The sequence below is a fragment of the Strongylocentrotus purpuratus genome, unplaced genomic scaffold (assembly GCF_000002235.5).
Source record: "Strongylocentrotus purpuratus isolate Spur 01 unplaced genomic scaffold, Spur_5.0 spur5_scaffold_11, whole genome shotgun sequence".
NCBI lineage: Eukaryota > Metazoa > Echinodermata > Echinoidea > Camarodonta > Strongylocentrotidae > Strongylocentrotus > Strongylocentrotus purpuratus.
The window spans coordinates 3,026,715-3,045,632 of NW_022145596.1; the positions used below are offsets into that span (position 1 = coordinate 3,026,715).

An 18,918-nucleotide genomic window follows, 5' to 3' on the forward strand; every position below is an offset into this window, starting at 1 on the left:
TTTATAACACTACGGTCTATTATGGAAAATGAGTATGGTAAAACCCATCACTCAAAGATTTTTACTTTTTGAGGCACTAATTTTGAAGCGCCAATATTTTAGGGTTTCGATATTACACCATATCACAGAAACTGATAACACGTAGGCCATGCATCTCAGATTTAACATTGTTAAACGATGCCTTTAATAGTCAAACAAACTGAAAATGTACAGAATTAACACCTATCATTTTTGCTTGTTCAGATGTCTCTTTTAACTTCCTGCGAATGCAGCTATCTCTAAGAAGACATTTAACAACAACTTGTCTTAGCATAGATTGTTATGAAATGAACCATTTTCCCCCTTACCCGGATATAGAATATAACATTGCTTACAGAATAACACCCATGTTTTTAAATACTGTACTGCCACCATTTACCAAAATTGAAGAAGCAAAAGAACTAAATTAGCTATCACTGACTAGTCACGAATGGTGCCATGACTTTTTGTAGCTCTTCCCAAATAGGCGTGGTCTGTCCGATACCGAGCGCTTCCAGCTTAGACCGGTCCAAGGAGCAATCCTTGGGGCGTAACGTTCCCCCTGTTGGTTGGACTGGGTCTGGTTTAAGGTGATCATGAGGCAGGTTAAAGGCATCGGCTATTTTTGTTATCATGGTGTATTTAGTCATGAACTCAGATCCACACCAATGGAAAACGCCACTCATTGTCTTAGGATCCTAAAAAAAAAGAGAGATTAAAGGTCAAATCATTGATTCACAAACAGTTGATACCATATTGATTCTTAGGACCCTATATTACAGAGAGATTGAGAGACAAGTCAATGATTTACATAAAATCTTTTTTCGTCTTCTAATCTTGCTAAAAATATAGAATACTTCATGACAGTCCAGGGACAAACGACAAAGTGAACTACAGTTTTATAATCTGATAAGTATGTATTTGTACACATTAACATTCTTGATGTTAGCAATGAATAACTTTTGATTCTCTATTGTTCTCTGTCTGCCCATGAGACACAACTATCTACATTTCTCTGTTATAGTAATGTTTTGCAAACATGAAACATTAGCAGGAAACATGTTTGCGTATGTAAAAGATTAAAAGCAAAAGGGAAAAAGAGAATGATAAAGTAGCAGAAATGGACAGACGGATCAGAGAGGACGAATATCAAGCAGAAGTTGAGACAAGTTGGCTCAGTCTGTAAAGAGTCTGCCTGTCGAACCAAAGATTGTGTGTTTGAATCCAACCCAGGCGGATGACTGAAGCCTGTGTTGTGTATCAACGAGCCCCTTCCTTCTCTGTTCCAAAGACGCTGGCTATGTTACAGTGGAAAACACTCCGTCCCTCGTAAAGGACAATAACCACCTTTACACATTAAGAACCCACTGCACTATTCGCATAAGAGTAAGGGGGAACCCCCGGAGTAGTGGTCCACCTGCACATCCCCGATCAGTTATACCGGGAGGAGAGACCAAAGGGTTACAGTGATCCAGTTCGCTCTTTGCCTCCCACGTACAGGTGTGCAAACTACATAATAATAGGGATGTATTCATACCGTCTTCCATCTTTCACACATCTGTCTGCAGACCACAGCTATGTCGTCAACAGAAGTCGGGCATCGGGTGCAGCAATCATCGATCATGTCTGTCTTCTCTCGATTCACCAAGGTGTTGAGAAGGACGGTGACAGCGCTCTCTTCCACTGTCTCAATCTGACCATATAGGACGGGCACTCGTAAAATGGCACAATCTAGGATCAAAGAGAGAGAAAAAGATTGAAGGAAACCTCATCCCCATTAGCGGGGGGGGGGGGGGGGGGGGGGGGGGGGGGTCACTCCAAACACAACTGGCTACGCACTTGCGTCCAAAAAAGAGCATTGAAAAGGTGTCTTTTTCAGGTATACAGCGTTGTCAACATTTTCCTTTTAAAAGGGTGTTTTTCAAGCACTGATCGCACAAAAACAAAAAAAGGGTACCTTTTCAAATTCACAGGTTCAGCATTGTCGACGTTTTCCTTTAAATAGGGCATTTTTCAAGCAATGATCGCACAAAAACAAAAAAAGGGTACCTTTTCAGGTTCACAGGTTTCAACGTTTTCTTAAAAAAGGGTCATTTAAGAAAAGGTGCAATACGCCATTAGGGTCCATTTCAGAGGTTGATGGATACGGGTGGGTAGCATATGTGTATGATAGTGGCCCCTGGGCCTCATCCCAAGAAATAACTTTTTCTGAGAGATTTATTTTATTCTTGCCCATTAATCTACAAAACTCCCCAACAAAAGTGTATGAGGGAGGCTTACCGGTAAAGCAAGAATCATTTTGTAAGGAATATTGTACATCAAAGGGCAGGAAAACATCTCATTTTTTTAGAATACCTTCACCTTTTCATTTGGGTGAGGTTTCCTTTAATGTCTGGAAAGTATGCCTAGATATTTTAACTGCGGAACAACCATCCAAGATACAACCTTTCAATGAGACATTGATGTTTCAAATAGGCAATTCATGATGCAGGCACAATCCATGTCCAGACAGCATACAATATTATTGTTTGGCTATTTCAGCCACTACCTCCCCCGCAAAAAACTCTGGACAACCTCCTGAGCTCATCAAAGGAAGATGGTGATGGCTCCCTCGCTCATTCAATGTTTGAATTTGACCCTGCACACATAATGGGCACTCTAAGGATGGTACACACTACAATCAAACAGACAGGGGCTCTTCCAGGCCCCCAAGCTCTGCCATATTGTATGGATCCATTAGAAGGCAAAATAAGCCCACAATCAAACAGAGAAAAACTAAAGATATTAACATCTGACTATTTACCTCTAGATCAACCCCTCCTAAGTCAAACACTTAACAAATTATTCTGCTGTGTATCTAATGAAGGTGATAGCAAATGCATTCCATGTTTCAAATTGGCCATAAAGAACAATTACAATTGCACAATATATCAATGTTTCCAAAGAGAAAATAACAAGTAAGACCAATGACCAGATCTGATGCAAGGGCATGTGTTTATGCTTGCCTCAGCCTGTGCCATCTCGACAAAGTTTAATTGTGAGGTTTGCAATTAAGTCTTATGTTAGGGTTAGGGTTGTGTCTAGGGTTGGGTAACGTGTTGGGTCCAGGTTTGAAGTTCAGTTAGTATAGGCAATTGACTATGAAGCATTTGTAACAGTTCAACTCAATTCAATTCAACTCAATTCAATTCAATTCAATTCAATTCATTTATTTTTTCTCTTTCAATCGTTCATATTTACAATGATGGTACATTTTAACATATTCACATATTTATACACATATAGATCAATTTGCACAATACAATACATTAAAAAGAGCATTAGTCTAACAACATTTGCACACAATCAGTCACAAGAACACTTACTTGGAGCATGTGCTTGGGAGATCTTCTCTCCTTCTAGTTTTTGTTGTCCATACTTGTTAAGAGGGTTGGTAGCATCTGTGGGTTTATATGGAGGTTTGGTTCCATCAAACACATAGTCTGTACTGATGTAGATCAGGAAAGTACCCATCTCAGCTGAAAAAATATACACAAACAAGCATTACAAAATTGCAGAACTACTCAAAAGTGGAATACCAATGATTATTTCCAGGACTACCTGCTCCGAACATCTACAGGTATCTTTCTTTTCATTTGTACAATATATTATAAAATGGGTTCAAGAATTTAGCCAATGAGAATGGTTCCATCAATGGCAGGGTTGGGCTGTAAATACCGGTAAATAAGATGGGCATTTTAATTCTCTATTTATTAATGATTTTACTTGTTTTTAGCCTCAACAACTGAAAAAATTGTTCTGAAATAATTAGCAGCACAACACTCATAGTAGAAACACACAAACAGATTTATAAAATTCTTCTACTCGCTCAACAACAACACACACAAATCTTGCTGAGAACATTTAGATTTAAGTGAGTTACCAGCTCTTTGGAAGTAATAGCTTAATTTTGATAACAGAAACAAACTTCACAGTTGTATCTTAATTTGTTTACCACTAATCTTGGCTATTGTCTCAGTTGCACTGCAGTTAACTTTCTTGGCTGCCTCTTCATCCTTCTCTACCACATCAGGCCTTCTTTGTACTGCAGCGTGTACTATAGCATCAGGCTGTATAGGATGAAATGAAAACATAGAGTTTTATACTTATACTTTATACATCAACAGCAGTATTGCAATTTGATTACTGCATCCACATTCCTATAATGCTCTTTCCTATTTCCAATGACAGAGCATAAGGGGCTGCAATATCACATTCATGCTAAACCTAAGATCGCACATTTTTAATGATTACACTCGACATGGATACAGCCATGGGAATGTTATATAAAACATCCAGTTTTTATATATAACAGCAACTTTTTTCAGGAATCCTACATCATGATAACATTCATTCATTCAGATAACCAACAGTCCTTTTCAGGACTACAAACCCTCAAGAAAGATTACCGAGAGTCCTTTTCAGGACTCCTCAATCCTCCCTCTCTCTCTACTGTATATTCATTCATTAAGACTACAAACAAGAAAACGCTCTTGGCGGTCTCACCTGCATTACGCAATTCGATATGATGAAAAATTTAGGTTGGAACATTATAGGCAGGGTGGCCCATTAGCAGGCCCCCCAAAATGAAATCCTCTGAATATAATCAGCATTTTGAAGTGATCGATAACTTGAATGAAATATGAACAAATTAATTTCAAAAAAATTATTTATTAATTCTCGCTACCCTCTACCTGATCGTAAATACTTTAGCCTCCCACTTTGATACATGTTTCGCGGGGCCTGTGTATATAACATATACGCATAAAACACTGATCTTTATGATGCCTTTAACTTGACATATCTTCTTCTCCCCTTGCAAACGAGAAAGAAAACAAGGTCATTAAAAGGGATTAAGTGACAAATAATGATTGTGATTCAACTTGATGCAAATATTTGTTTGAATAAGCACTGCTATTCACCAGAATCTTCTTTGTAAAAATAACTTTTACAAATCTCTGCCATGCTTACCGAGTTGAGACGTTCCATTCAATTTAAAATACTCATTAAAGAATACACTTCTCCTAATCTGAAAGAGATCTAACAGCACAGTGGCAGAATTGCATGGCTGAGATTTGTAAAAGTCGTTTTTACAAAAAAGATTCTGGTGAAAATCTTTGCATCAATTTGATTCACATTGATTATTTGTCGCATGATCCTTTTATTAAATAACGTTGTCTTCTTTTTTGTTTGCAGGGGGAGAAGAACCTATGTCACCGTTAAGAAATCATAAAGATCAATTGTATTATGCGTATAATACAGAACAAAATGTTGATTATCAGAATGTCATTTTGGAATGCCTCTATAAAAATACCCGATCTTACTGTGCCGATACCACATTGTCTTTAGCCCGCATCAGTATGAGCCAATATAAAGTTATTATTCTTTATTCAGTTCAGTATAATGCTTTTCCTCAAAAATAGTTTCGCTAGTTTTTTAGGGTCGAGACGCTGAGAAATGGTTTCAAATGTACATTACACAAGTCCTGAACCATTGCATAATGATGGTGGTTCTCTCTCTCTCTCTCTATTTATTTTAATCAGGCATTATCAACTACATAGAAAGCAGCAACAAAAAACTTAGGGTTATCTGGGATAGGTGAAAGTGAGATTTAAAAAGAAACTCATGTAAAAAATGGCACTTCACCTCCCCCCCCCCCAAAAAAAAAATGAGTGGTCCTCCTCTCCAGCATCCCCCCCCCCCCCCCCCCCCCCCCCCCCCCCCCCCCCCCCCCCCGCCGCTTATTTTCTGAGTCGGCGCAAAAATTTCCCCCCAAAACTGGACCCCCCCAAAAAAAAAAAACATGTGCTTACCACAAGTGCCACAAGGGAGAAGAAATTAATGATATTTTTGTACATGGTAAATGGGAGAGTTATCCACGTCCTACATCACAATCCACTAACCGAACTACCAATTTGATATTTCCATAACCTTAGTGATCTCATATTTCAAACATTCATAACTTCTTACTATTGGTCCGTTTCAAACTTTTGCCATTCTGTTTCTATCATTTCTCTGCTTTCATACAAATCTACTTATTACAAGGGTTGGATTGCCCTTTGAGGACAGTAGTGCTATGCCTGGGTTTGCATCTACGACCTTTGCATCTACATGTGAATGAATAAACCACTTGACTGTACACCTCTACAAAATGTTACCAGCTCACCTGGAATTCTTGCATGACCTTTCTGACCTCCCCCTCGTCTCTGATGTCAACCTTCCGGAGAGAGCCCTTCGCACGAGAGAACGCCAGACCTAAGACATCACATGAGGGCGTCCTCTCAAACTCCCTCATGAGAGCTCGACCCATCAGACCAGATGCACCTGTTACCAAGACCTTCATGGCTGGACCACTAAGATGGAGTACTTCTTCTTCCAGTATAATATAGACTGCTGTTGAAGTATGAAGTATGAAGACTCAATTCTCACAAAAACGGTCTATGGTGAAGGAGACACAGAATGAGAGATAGAAGACATCAGTATAAAAATGAAATCTATGTATCACTTCAACATTTCAAGAGAAAAATAACAAAATAATCACTACGAACGTTCTCATTATTGGTAACTACAAAATCAAAGAATAGCAACAGAACAGACCTACTGAACCTTATCGCCTTGCACTCATCAGAGATCTCACCCAATTAGTGCAAAATGTATGTCTGTTTAGTCTCATTGATCAGAAATAGACAGATCCACCATCCACTGATGAGATCATGAAAATGTGGAAAGGCTCCAATTGGATTTGTGCTGTTCAGGACAGAACTTGGATATGATAGAAATGTAAGCAAAGTAAACTGATCATAATAGAATGCACAGATTGCAAACCATTTTCCAAAGTCCAGACCATCCTTTTTCAACCATATATTGCTATTCGCAATTAAGCTCTCACCATATAATAATCATTTTATGATTGGGGGAAACTTTATGCCTCCTAGCTTAACCAGTGTAATATTTATATAATATTGACTGACCTTGAGGGAGATACCAGGAAATATTGCCCTTACTCAAATTATATTGACTACGTCAAAACTCAATATTGACTGCAATTGCTGTACACAAAGTCAATAGTGAAACCCGGAAGAGTGAAAATATCAGGAAGATTATGCCTGTTTGAAACTGCTAGTTTGCTGACCAGGCATAATAGGCATTTTATTGCAAGGTAAAATTACCTTGTATAATCATGGTGTTGACCCTTTACAAGATTTCTATTGACACAGATACTGATGGAAGCAAGGTTCTTGTTTGAACAGAAAGATAAGCCTGCTCTACTGAATACATCGGTTAATCTAGTTATAATGAAATACTTGTGGGTTGACCAATACCGAACAAAATATTCAAATTTATAATTTCTGACTGCACCCCCGGGGGAGTCGTTCATTCAAGCAGCGCAGACCAGACCTCGGCTCCCGGAGCGCTCCTGGCACGGCCATGGCACCACTCCAGCAAAGCATAGAGAGTCAATGATAGAGGGTCAATGCTAGTGCGTATTGCCTCTAGCACTACATACTTGATGTGAGGCAGGTATTATTAGACCCATAGTAATTAGTATACACACATTTACATACCACACAATATTGCATAGACTGCACACAATCATGCCGATGCGGCTGTAAGCAAAGTTTGACAGTCAGCTCAGTAGACATTGAGGCTGTTCACACCGCAATGAGATAGCGCGGTCTATCGTAGCACCCCCTTTTTTCTAGCGCACGCTAGCCCGCGCTATCTCTCGTGGACCACCCCCAAGAGGTGCTCCAGTGTTGGCTCGCCGTGACTCGCTGTTGGGCGGACCGAAACGACGTTGTACCTTCCAAACTGCGGAGATAGCGCGGTCTAGCGCGCGCTATCTCTGCCGGTGTGAACAGCCTCTTAGATCTACAGCAGAGACGCCAAGTTCAAAGATCGGCAATGCGTGACATTTTCATGATTCGGCGCGTGAGCGCGCGTGCGAGGGTATAACACACGCATAAGGTATAGCGTTTTTCAAAATCTAGCGCGCATCGTGCGTAAGAGCATTTTCAGCCCCTCGAAATGCGTGGTGTCACGCCAAATGCGTGATACTTGGTAGCTCTGCAGAAAAAATGTATCATCAATTGTCACTAAAGTACCGATTTTGAGTGAAATCAGTTGATCTTGTACAGTGGTATTTGAAATGTTGAGAAAAGGCACAGCTTTTACTGCACAGCCAGGGCTAGACCGAAAGCTTCAGTCTCTATAATCGTCGGTTGTTCCACTGAGACTACGTCTGGCTCCACTAGACCTCCGGTTATAGAGACTGAACGACTGCCTATGCCAGCCTGTGTTGAACTTATTCCGCTAGATTTTAGCCGCTAGGCCCCTCCCAAAAACTGTGCGCCATCTACACGTTCGTAATGGCGTTATCACAGTTTTTCCTTCATAATCATTTTGCCTTCGGCGTAGACTAGAAGGGATGAGATTGACGGCAGCGAGAGTTTAACACGGCTTGCAAGATTTTCAACATGGATGTCGATTTTGACCGATAATTTCCTTAAAAGGGACCATTAAACGGATTACATCAATCAAGTTAGTAAGTGGAACCGATGTATTATAGCCTAGGCCTAATTTAAAATTGGAAATGAACGAGGTAAAATGACATTTTGGGGGATTTTGGGGGCATAACAATACGGCCGTGGCAAGTTTGTGGGAGGGGCCTAGCGGCTAAAATCTAGCGGAATAAGTTCAACACAGGCTGGCATAGGCAGTCGTTCAGTCTCTATATACCGGAGGTCTAGTGGAGCCAGACGTAGTCTCAGTGGAACAACCGACGATTATAGAGACTGAAGCTTTCGGTCTAAGCCAGGGCTAGTGAGTGATGCTCCTATGACGTGATATTAGACCAAATTTTTCTGTCTCTTTCGTTCGTTAGCCTCTGATTTGGGTAGGTCGGCTCTCTCTTTAGAGCCGACCTACCCAGAGGCACAAAATCCAAATCAGAGGCTGGCTAACGAACGAAAGAGACAGAAAAATTTGGTCTAATGTAGTCTATGTGTGCATGGTACGGCTAATAAATTAGTAATAAATCGAAATATGAGTAGCCTACCAGGCGCGGATCCAGGATTTTCCAATAGGGGGGGCCGGAAATTCGAAATTCGCGCAGACCGTTATATAAACTTACCAATACTGACAAGGTCATATTAGAAGCACTGTACTTTAATAGCATACTGGTACCTACAAACGGGCACAATTATTTTGGAAAGGGGACATGCTCACGTCACATCTCTTGTCCGATATCAACATTCCCCGTTTTCAAGTTATGCTCGCGCGCAATTTTTTTGACATTTCCATCAGTGGGGGCTGAAGCCTCTTGCCCTAATATCTATTTCCTGGTTTAATAATTTGGCGAGTGAGCGAAGCGAGTAAGCGGAAATTTGAGTTTATTTATGTTGTGAAAAGTGTTAATTGTAAATATACGAGATAAGATATAACAAATGCATATTGGTAATTTTTAAATTTTCGGGGAAAGAGAGGCTGCAACACCATCCCGCATTAACTGCAGGTGTTTTGAAATCAAATCAGACTCCCCAAAAAAGTATCAACCAAAACGCACGAATCCAGTTTCAAAAATCAAAAAAAAATGTCAGCTTCAGAGGGGGCACATCACCCCTCAGACTCCCTCTAAAAGTATTAACCGAATCGCACTAATCTAGGTAAAAAAAAAAATCAGCTTCAGAGCTAGAGAGGAACCCCCCCCCCCCCACACACACACACACACACAGACACCCCCTGTGCGCGCAAGCGTGAAATTAACGCTGGCGCTAATGCGTAAGCAGGGGCGGCGGAGCTATTTCCAAAGTGGAAAGCACCAACAAAAAGGGCACCTACAAAGCGAAATCTCAAAGCGAAAATATACATTTTTTTAGACATTGGTATATACCCTTTCATTGTGATCCCATTATCAGGGACGATTTCAATATTTGTTTTTCTTTATATATCATACAAGTTATTGCTTAAGCATCACACTTTCGGCTGAGTGTGATTGTCTGAATATTCATTTGCGAGCAAGCAAAGCGAGCGAGAAAAAAATGTAAGATCTGTGAGGTCGCAGAGTGAAAAATTACATCTTATAAAGAGGAAAAAACCAAATCATGAAGGGGTCATAAGCATCACGGAAGACTGAAAAAACATTTGTTTTAAAGTGACATATAATTGTATCATCTATAAATGCGAGCGAGCGAGCGAGCTCTAGGGGAAATTACTCTTAGTCGCTTTAAATTAGGTGCAAGACTAATGATGAGCAGGTTAGGGGGCACGTGCCCCCCCCCCCCCCCCCCCCCCCCCCCCCCCGTGCCTACGTGCCTGATGATGAGAGGTTAAGGGGACACATATCGAAAGGGATAAAGACACTTATTAGAAAAGAAAAGGAGCATGTGTCAAGGTACAAAGAGTAATTATCAAAGGTTCAAACTGGGCACTTCTTACACCTGAAAGGAGGCACTCACCAGAAATAAGATAGGGCACTTATGAGTATGGGGTATGAAAAGGGGCATCCATCAGAAATTGATTTATCAGAGGTGAAAAGGGGCATTTATGAAAAGGGAATAGGTCCCTTAATAGAAAGGAAAAGGGGCACGATTCAAAATTAAAGGGCAGTTAGCAAAGGTGAAAATGGGCGCCCATCATAGATGAAAAGAGTACTTATCAGGAGGGGAAGGGGTACTTTTCAAAGTAAAACGAGCATCTCTCAGATTTGAATAGGGGCAATTATCGGAGGTGAAGAGCGCACTGAAGTGAAAAGAATTAACTTTTCATATATGAAAATGGTCATTTACCAGAGATGAAAAGGGACACTTTTTATTTATGAAGGGCCTCATTTTTCTAAATAGCCCTTATCAGATAGGAAAGGGGGCACATGTGTTGATGAAATGTGCGCTTATCCGATTTAAAAAGGGGAAGGGGCACTTCTTTACAAAGTAAAAGTGGCCCTTGGGGGGGGGGGTACTTGAAGAGTGGGGCGAACTTTGCCCCCTACCCCTGCCACCCGCCCCATCATCTGAAAATCCAAAATGATGTTGTAGGGGCCGGGCGCGGCTTTATCATGAGTGCTTTTATGTGAACCTCTTTTTTATAAATATATTATGCTGGATTCCGACCCAGATTGCACACTCTAAAATGATAGTATGGTCATCCCCAATATGACACTGCCATTTACGTATGGCCGACCGGCGTATTTTTTATTTACACGCTAGCGAGGGGAATTTCTCGATTAATTCCAATGAAACCGCTTAAAATTCCAATTTACATCCAGGAGAAAGTTTGCTTAACTTTTTCTTGAAACACTTGAACGGTTATGAAAACTGTTTGTGTTTCTAATCTCCAAATATTAATATTATTCTGCATCAAATATAAAACATTGATTTCTACTGTGATATGTAAAGGCACGAACTTACGTTAATACATACCCAACCAAGAAGGTGCACCATGGTAATACATTTTAACAAACACATCAACATGTTACCTAGACAACTCATCACCATAGCCATTGTAAAACCATAATGATACTGATACATGTAAAATATAGATTGAAGCAATTCTCGTCAATTGGCTGTATCTTGAGTGTGATTTATATAATGGATTTTGAGTAACATTTGCATCTACTTGTAGTAGAAAAATAGATACAGTGTATAACATCAATTAAGTTGGAGTTCAATTGGAAGGAAGTAACGAGGAATATTAAAGCAAGGGAGACTGGGAGATGAGGAAAGCAGGAAGTTAGAAATTGAGAGATTACTCGCGTGATAGCCTTGCATTAATGAATCCTTTATATAATGTTGTCTTGAGAGAAAGTTGACGATTTTTTTTTTAATTGGAGATTAGTGCAAGTATTAGATATATTGGAAATAGAATTAATGAGAAAGTTATTTTTATCGAGATCAATACATGAGGGGGCACCATCAAAATAGGGCACTTTCTGGAGTATAAGGTGCACCGACAAAGGGAAACATCAAAATGTAAATCTACCATATTAAGACATTGATAGACGTACGCGTAACGCATGTCACACACAGAAAAATGACAAGAAAAGAAAGATTTTTTTTTTAAAAGATAGAGGAAAAGGAGAGAGACAGAGAGAGGGAGAGAAAGAAAGAAAGAAAGAAAAAAAGAAGAACATGAAACTTAACTTTACACTTAGGCCTACATATTACATTTCCGACTGAGTTGGCTCGACATGTGCTGAAGTAGTCTGCGGACGAAAGTACAATACGAAAACAGAAGTTATATGAAATGTTCTTTAAGAGAGAAAGAGAGGTTAATTTCTAAAATGAAATGAAAGGGGTTATGTGACTCTCAAGGAGGAAATTACAATTTCTATCGCTCATGACGACTATTTGGAATTTCCTAATTTTGTTTAAAGTTCAAGAACTTCTTGGGGCTCCGCCCCATGCATGACTCCCGGCAACAGCAAATTATTTACACAATTTCTTGCTGTCTGCTGCCTCGAGATCACTGGAGCGAAGAAAGGTAACGTATAGCAAGAATCCCTATTCAGTGAAGGATGTATCCCTTTTATTATTAAAGACTCCCGACAAAGGCTCTCCCCCTGCAAAATTGGAGAGAGTTGTAGTTTAAGCTTCTAACAACCACGCCCGTGGACCTTTTATTATTTACACAAAGGTAAAAGTGATAGCAAGAATCCCTATTCAGTGAAGGATTTATCCTTTTTATGCAGATGCTTCTTCTACCATTCTTGACCAGAAGTGCGTTTCAAACTCAATGATATGGGCATCATCCCATTGAATGTTGTGTCCAGTGTTACGGGTTTGTTTTGCTACTTGCTGCCTAATCTGAGGGCTCTGTTGTGCTCTTTAAAAAGAGGACACAATAGGGGCGGCGCAATTTAAATATCAAGGAATGTATTAGAGTTTATTTCTAAAATGAAATGAAAGGGCTATTTGACTTTCAAGAGCGATAAAAACTCTAATCCATCCCTTGAAATTTAAATTGCACTGCTCCCATTCAGTGTGCCATTTTCAAAGAGCACAAAAAGGCTTCAGATTGAAGATTCCATCTCATAAAATTGTCTATAAGAGAGAAAGAGAGTTTATTTCGAGAGAAAAAATGAAACGAAAGGGCTATTTGACAAGAGCCCTTTCATTTCATTTTAGAAATAACCTCTCTTCCTCTCTTATAGACAATTTTCTCTCTTGAAAGTCAATAACCCTTTCATTTTATTTTAGAAATAACCTCTTTTTTTCTCCTAAAAGACAATTTCTCTCTTGAAAAGGCTCTGCCAGACCCCTCAAGCTCTGCCACGTTGTAGGGATCTATTAGAAAGCAAAATAAGCCCACTCAATAATTGATATATATTAAAACGTCATAGCGATTCATCCAAATAAGAAATCCACGTAGGAGGCATTTTGAAAGTTTTAAGAAAATTCTTTCAAATTCCAGGATATTGGGTGTTCTTTTTCAGGAAACTCTATTTAAACGAGTGGAAGCACTGGCGGTTCTGTTTTATTTAAACTAACAATTCTCCTTGGATCAGATATAGACCAAAAACAAGCCTCATTATCATCAGTATACAAGTGTCATTTCGGACCTTACAGCTTTCATAGAAATCGCTTCTGGACCGTCAAAGAAAAAGTTTGAGAACCCCTGGTCTACGCATTATACACATTAGGACCAACTTGACAACTTGACAAAAATTTGAGGGGGGTTCGACCCCCCCCCCCTCCCCCCTGCGTACGCGCCTGCATGTGCATCCCTTCCTCCTTATTCCCTTATCCATCGTTACCGTCACTACCATTTGAGTAGGGCCGGCCCCCTCCTTAATAACGACTCCCAAGCCATCAAGAATGACCCCATAATTTATAGATTACCATTCTGCCGTTCTTTGGAGGGGCCGGGCTCGGCCTTTTCAGAAGTGTTTCTACACTAACCTTTTCATGCACTCCAGCTTAACATAAACAAGCATGCTAAGATTGTTTTGAAAAGAAGCATAATTTCGACTCAGTTTCGCATAACCTAAAAATAAGAATACGGCCAGTCACCCCTCCCCCCCCCCCTCCCCTCAATGCATCCGCCTTCACGCACCCCCCTTTCCCCCTTGTCTTTCCCTTATTCGTCGTTACTGTCACTAATTTTTAGTGCCATTTCGTTGTCTTTCTTTCTCCCCTGCTCCTCTCTTCTTTTTCTTTCCTCTTTTTTGAACTCTCTCTCTCTTTTCTTTACTTTTTTGTTCTCTTTTCTTTTATCTTCTCCTTCCCCCCTTTTTTTTCTTCTTTTTTTCTTCCTCTTTTTTCCTTCTCAATTTTTTTTCTTCGCCAATAGGGGGGGCCGCGGCCGTTTCGGCCCACCCCTGGATCCGCCACTGGCCTACTGCCTAGACCGAAAGCTTCAGTCTCTGATATCGACGGTGGTTCCGCTGAGATTGCATTTGGCTCCACTGACCGCCTCTATACCTAGGCCTATATGGGGAATGTCAACAAATGTCATTTTTATTAAAACCATATCAGACGGTTATTTCTGTCTAGTCTAGACCGAAAGCTTCAGTCTCTCTAATCGTCGGTTGTTCCACTGAGACTACGTCTGGCTCCACTAGACTATCATGACTATAGACCTCCGATTATAGTATTGGGGAATGACAACAAATGTCAGTTTTATTAAAGAAATGACCCAAATCAGATGGTTATTGCTGTCTAGTCTAGTCCTACTGCCTAGCTAGTCAACAACGCTTCATTTTTACAATTTCAAAGGGGGAAATGATCACTCTCAATTTGATTTATCACTTAGTGACTTACCTGTATCAGATCTAGCTTAAGTCAACAAACTGACAAATTGGAAGGACAGATTCCGGGGTAAGAATGAGACCACCGACTGGCTTGGCGTAGCTTCGATCTGTAACACGTGCGCGCGCTCTTGGTTTGAGTTCGTTGGTTGTTATGCATTACGAGCACTGATGATCGACCTCTACGAGGTAGGCAATCTTTTGGAACCTGTAGAGGTTTGCGCACGTAACTACGTAAAGAAAATGTTGACGCCCCCTAATGAATATGCATTATGCTTGTGCCGACACGGCGTGTGTACTGTCCGTACACGCTGTGCATGCATATCTATCTAGGCTATGACAGCACATCTGCACTACCGATTCAAGCAAGAGAATTTATGTATTTCACTACACTTGTATTGTTTTGAATACAATAATTGCATCTATACTTGCATCAATTAAGTTAGTGCATTTCTATATTTGTATTGTACTGTTGTGACTTCATACTTGCATCAATATAAGTTGTTGCATCTAACCTGTTCCAAACTGCATTTTGCGTGTCCCAAATTTATATCTTTGTCATGGGTGCATTGTTTGCATCAATCAAGTTATTGCATTGTACATGTTCCAATCTGCATTCTACGTGTTTCATAATTTCTATCTTTCGGTAATTGTATTGTTTTGACTACACACTCCAATTATTTAAGTTATTGCATTGTATATGTTCCAAGCTGCATTCTACGTGTACCAAAATTTCTATCTTTTGGTAATTGTGTTGTTTTGCCTACACACTCCAATCATATCCAAATTATTGCATTGTACATGTTCCAAGCTGCATTCTACGTGTTCCAAATTTTCTATCTTTTGGTAATTGTATTGTTTTGACTACACACTCCCATTATTTAAGTTATTGCATTGTATATGTTCCAAGCTGCATTCTACGTGTACCAAAATTTCTATCTTTGGGTAATTGTATTGTTTTGCCTACACACTCCCATCATCCAAATTATTGCATTGTACATGTTCCAAGCTGCATTCTACGTGTTCCAAAATTTCTATCTTTGGGTAATTGTATTGTTTTGCCTACACACTCCCATCATTCAAATTATTGCATTGTACATGTTTCAAGCTGCATTCTACGTGTTCCAAAATGTATATCTTAATTGTTTTGCCTACACACTCCCGTCATCCAAATTATTGCATTGTACATGTTCCAAGCTGCATTCTACGTATTCCAAAATGTCTATCTTTGGGTAATTGTATTGTTTTGCCTACACACTCCCATCATTCAAATTATTGCATTGTACATGTTCCAAGTTGCATTCTAGGTGTTCCAAAATTTCTATCTTTGAGTAATTGTATTGTTTTGCCTACACTCCCATCATTCAAATTATTACATTGTTCATGTTCCAAGCTGCATTCTACGTGTTCCAAATATATCTTTGGGTAATTGTATTGTTTTGCCTACACACTCCCATCATTCAAATTATTGCATTGTACATGTTCCAAGCTGCATTCTATGTGTTCCAAAATTTCTATCTTTGGGTAATTGTATTGTTTTGCCTACACACTCCCATCATTCAAATTATTGCATTGTACATGTTCCAAGCTGCATTCTACGTGTTCCAAAATTTCTATCTTTGGGTAATTGTATTGTTTTAACTACACACTCCCATCATTCAAATTATTGCATTGTACATGTTCCAAGTTGCATTCTAGGTGTTCCAAAATTTCTATCTTTGAGTAATTGTATTGTTTTGCCTACACACTCCCATCATTCAAATTATTACATTGTTCATGTTCCAAGCTGCATTCTACGTGTTCCAAATATATCTTTGGGTAATTGTATTGTTTTGCCTACACACTCCCATCATCCAAATTATTGCATTGTACATGTTCCAAGCTGCATTCTACGTGTTCCAAATTTTCTATCTTTTGGTAATTGTGTTGTTTTGCCTACACACTCCCAGTTATTGCATTGTACATGTTCCAAGCTGCATTCTACGTGTTCCAAATTGTATATCTTTTGGTAATTGTGTTGTTTTGCCTACACACTCCCATCATCCAAATTATTGCATTGTACATGTTCCAATCTGCATTCTACGTGTTCCAAAATTTCTATCATTTGGTAATTGTATTGTTTTGCCTACACACTCCCATCATTCAAATTATTGCATTGTACTTGTTTCAAGCTGCATTCTACGTGTTCCAAAATGTATATCTTTAGGGGATAATATTGTTTTGCCTACACACTCCCATCATCCAAATTATTGCATTGTACATGTTCCAAGCTGCATTCTACGTGTTCCAAAATTTCTATCTTTAGGGGATAATATTGTTATGCCTACACACTCCCATCATCCAAATTATTGCATTGTACATGTTCCCAGCTGCATTCTACGTGTTCCAAAATTTCTATTTTTGGGTAATTGTATTGTTTTGTCTACACATCACTCAGGCGCGGATCCAGGATTTTCCAATAGCTGGGGAGGGGGGGGGGGGCGGAATTTAAAAATTGCGCAGACCGTTTTTGTCCAACTCAATATACCAATACTGACAAGGTCATAATAGAAGCACCATACCGGTACATCGGGGGGGGGGGGGGGGCTATAGCCCCTTGCCCGAAAAAGTAATTTTCTGGTTTCACAATTCGGCTAGTGAGCGAAGCGAGCGAGCAAAAATTTTAGCATAATATGTATTTTGTGAAAGTGTTATTTGTCACCAAAATAAATGAGAAAAGATAGAAAAAATTCATATTCGGGCAGCTCGCTGTTTCCCCCCCCCCCCCCATTACTGGCGAAGCGCATAAGCTTTGACGCATCATTAAATTATGAGAGAAAGAAGATGATTCGGTGTTCCATTCTCGATTCTTAATCCTTGTTTGAATTAAGTTTTCTTTAAACTATTAGAGAAAGAAAACGATTCTTTGTACCATTCTCGTCTCTTAATCCTTGTTTGAATTTAGCTTTCCCCCTTCAGCACGAGGCGTGGAAGCTTTTACGTTTTATTAAATTATTAGAGAAAGAAGATGATTCGTTGTTCCATTCTCGACTCTTAATCCTTGTTTGAATTTAGTTTTCATTAAATTATTAGAGAAAAAGGTCTAGCGACGCCCCTGCGCGTACCCTAGATAACACTGAGTGGGTGGGGAAGAGAAAAGTCGGGTGAGAAAGGGGGAAGGAAAAGGAAATGGCGCTAAGTGACAGTAACGACGAATAAGGGAAAACTGTAATCCGGAGATTTGGATGTCATTCCTGAAGGCTTGGCAAACGTTATTGAATAGAGGGGGCCAGGCCACACCGGCCGCATAAAATCTCGAGCCGCGTATTCAAAGTTAAACGTTAAAAACAGCCCCTGCGCTACAAAGGTCATCACTCTTTAGTGAGAAATTTGAAAAGGGCACAATATGTTGGATCCCTTTTAAATAGAAGCTATAATACTCAACAGTCAGATTTTAAATAAACGGTAGGGCGCTTCACAACTCTTATTTTGCCCTTCATTTGGATTCAGCTCACAACCAACTCGCTTGTGTTTGTATTTGAACTCATGTTGGTAGTAATCATGGACAGGGGCGGCAATCCTAGATCCGATAGGGGACACGTCCCCCAGGAAATTTAGAAATATAGCTAGAAAGAAATCTAGCGGAAAGAACGTACATATTGAGCTTAGGGATTTTCTAGAACACATGATTTCAGCATTCAACATTGCAAAATCTCGCTTGGTCGCTACGTACACCCCGGCCCTCGCCCGATAACACAAAACTATGATATGACGCTCCCGGGCCGTGATTTATCCATGGTTGGTGTAATAGATCTGTTTTTTCTTTCATTTCTACTAACCTAATTATGTGCCATCACAATCATGATTGTTTCATTTTCCCTTTAAAGCAGGCGCGTAGCTAGGGGCGGTAGGGGCAGTAAGAGGACATAGGACGAAAAAGGAGCAGACAAAGCAACATTTTTGGAAATTCTGACAAGTCGAGAACGGAACAACGAATCGTCTTCTTTCTCTAATAATTTAATAAACGTCAAAGCTTCCACGCCTCGTGCTGAAGGAGGAAAGCTGAATTCAAACAAGGATTAAGAGACGAGAATGGAACAAAGTATCGTCTTCTTTCTCTAATAATTTAAAGAAAACTG

At 39.8% G+C, this 18,918-nt stretch overlaps 1 protein-coding gene across 1 annotated transcript; it reads right to left on the bottom strand.

The window, feature by feature from the left end:
- Positions 1-83: 83 nt before the first annotated feature.
- On the bottom strand, positions 84-14,980 carry LOC577812 (methionine adenosyltransferase 2 subunit beta). The gene is made up of 6 exons (XM_030980375.1): positions 14,814-14,980; positions 6,224-6,495; positions 4,013-4,127; positions 3,384-3,536; positions 1,556-1,749; positions 84-716 (listed from the first exon to the last, which is right to left on the bottom strand). Exons 2-6 carry the CDS (start codon positions 6,398-6,400, stop codon positions 453-455), a joined length of 903 nt encoding a protein of 300 aa, XP_030836235.1. The 5' UTR covers positions 6,401-6,495; positions 14,814-14,980; the 3' UTR covers positions 84-452.
- Between the last annotated feature and the right edge of the window lie 3,938 nt (positions 14,981-18,918).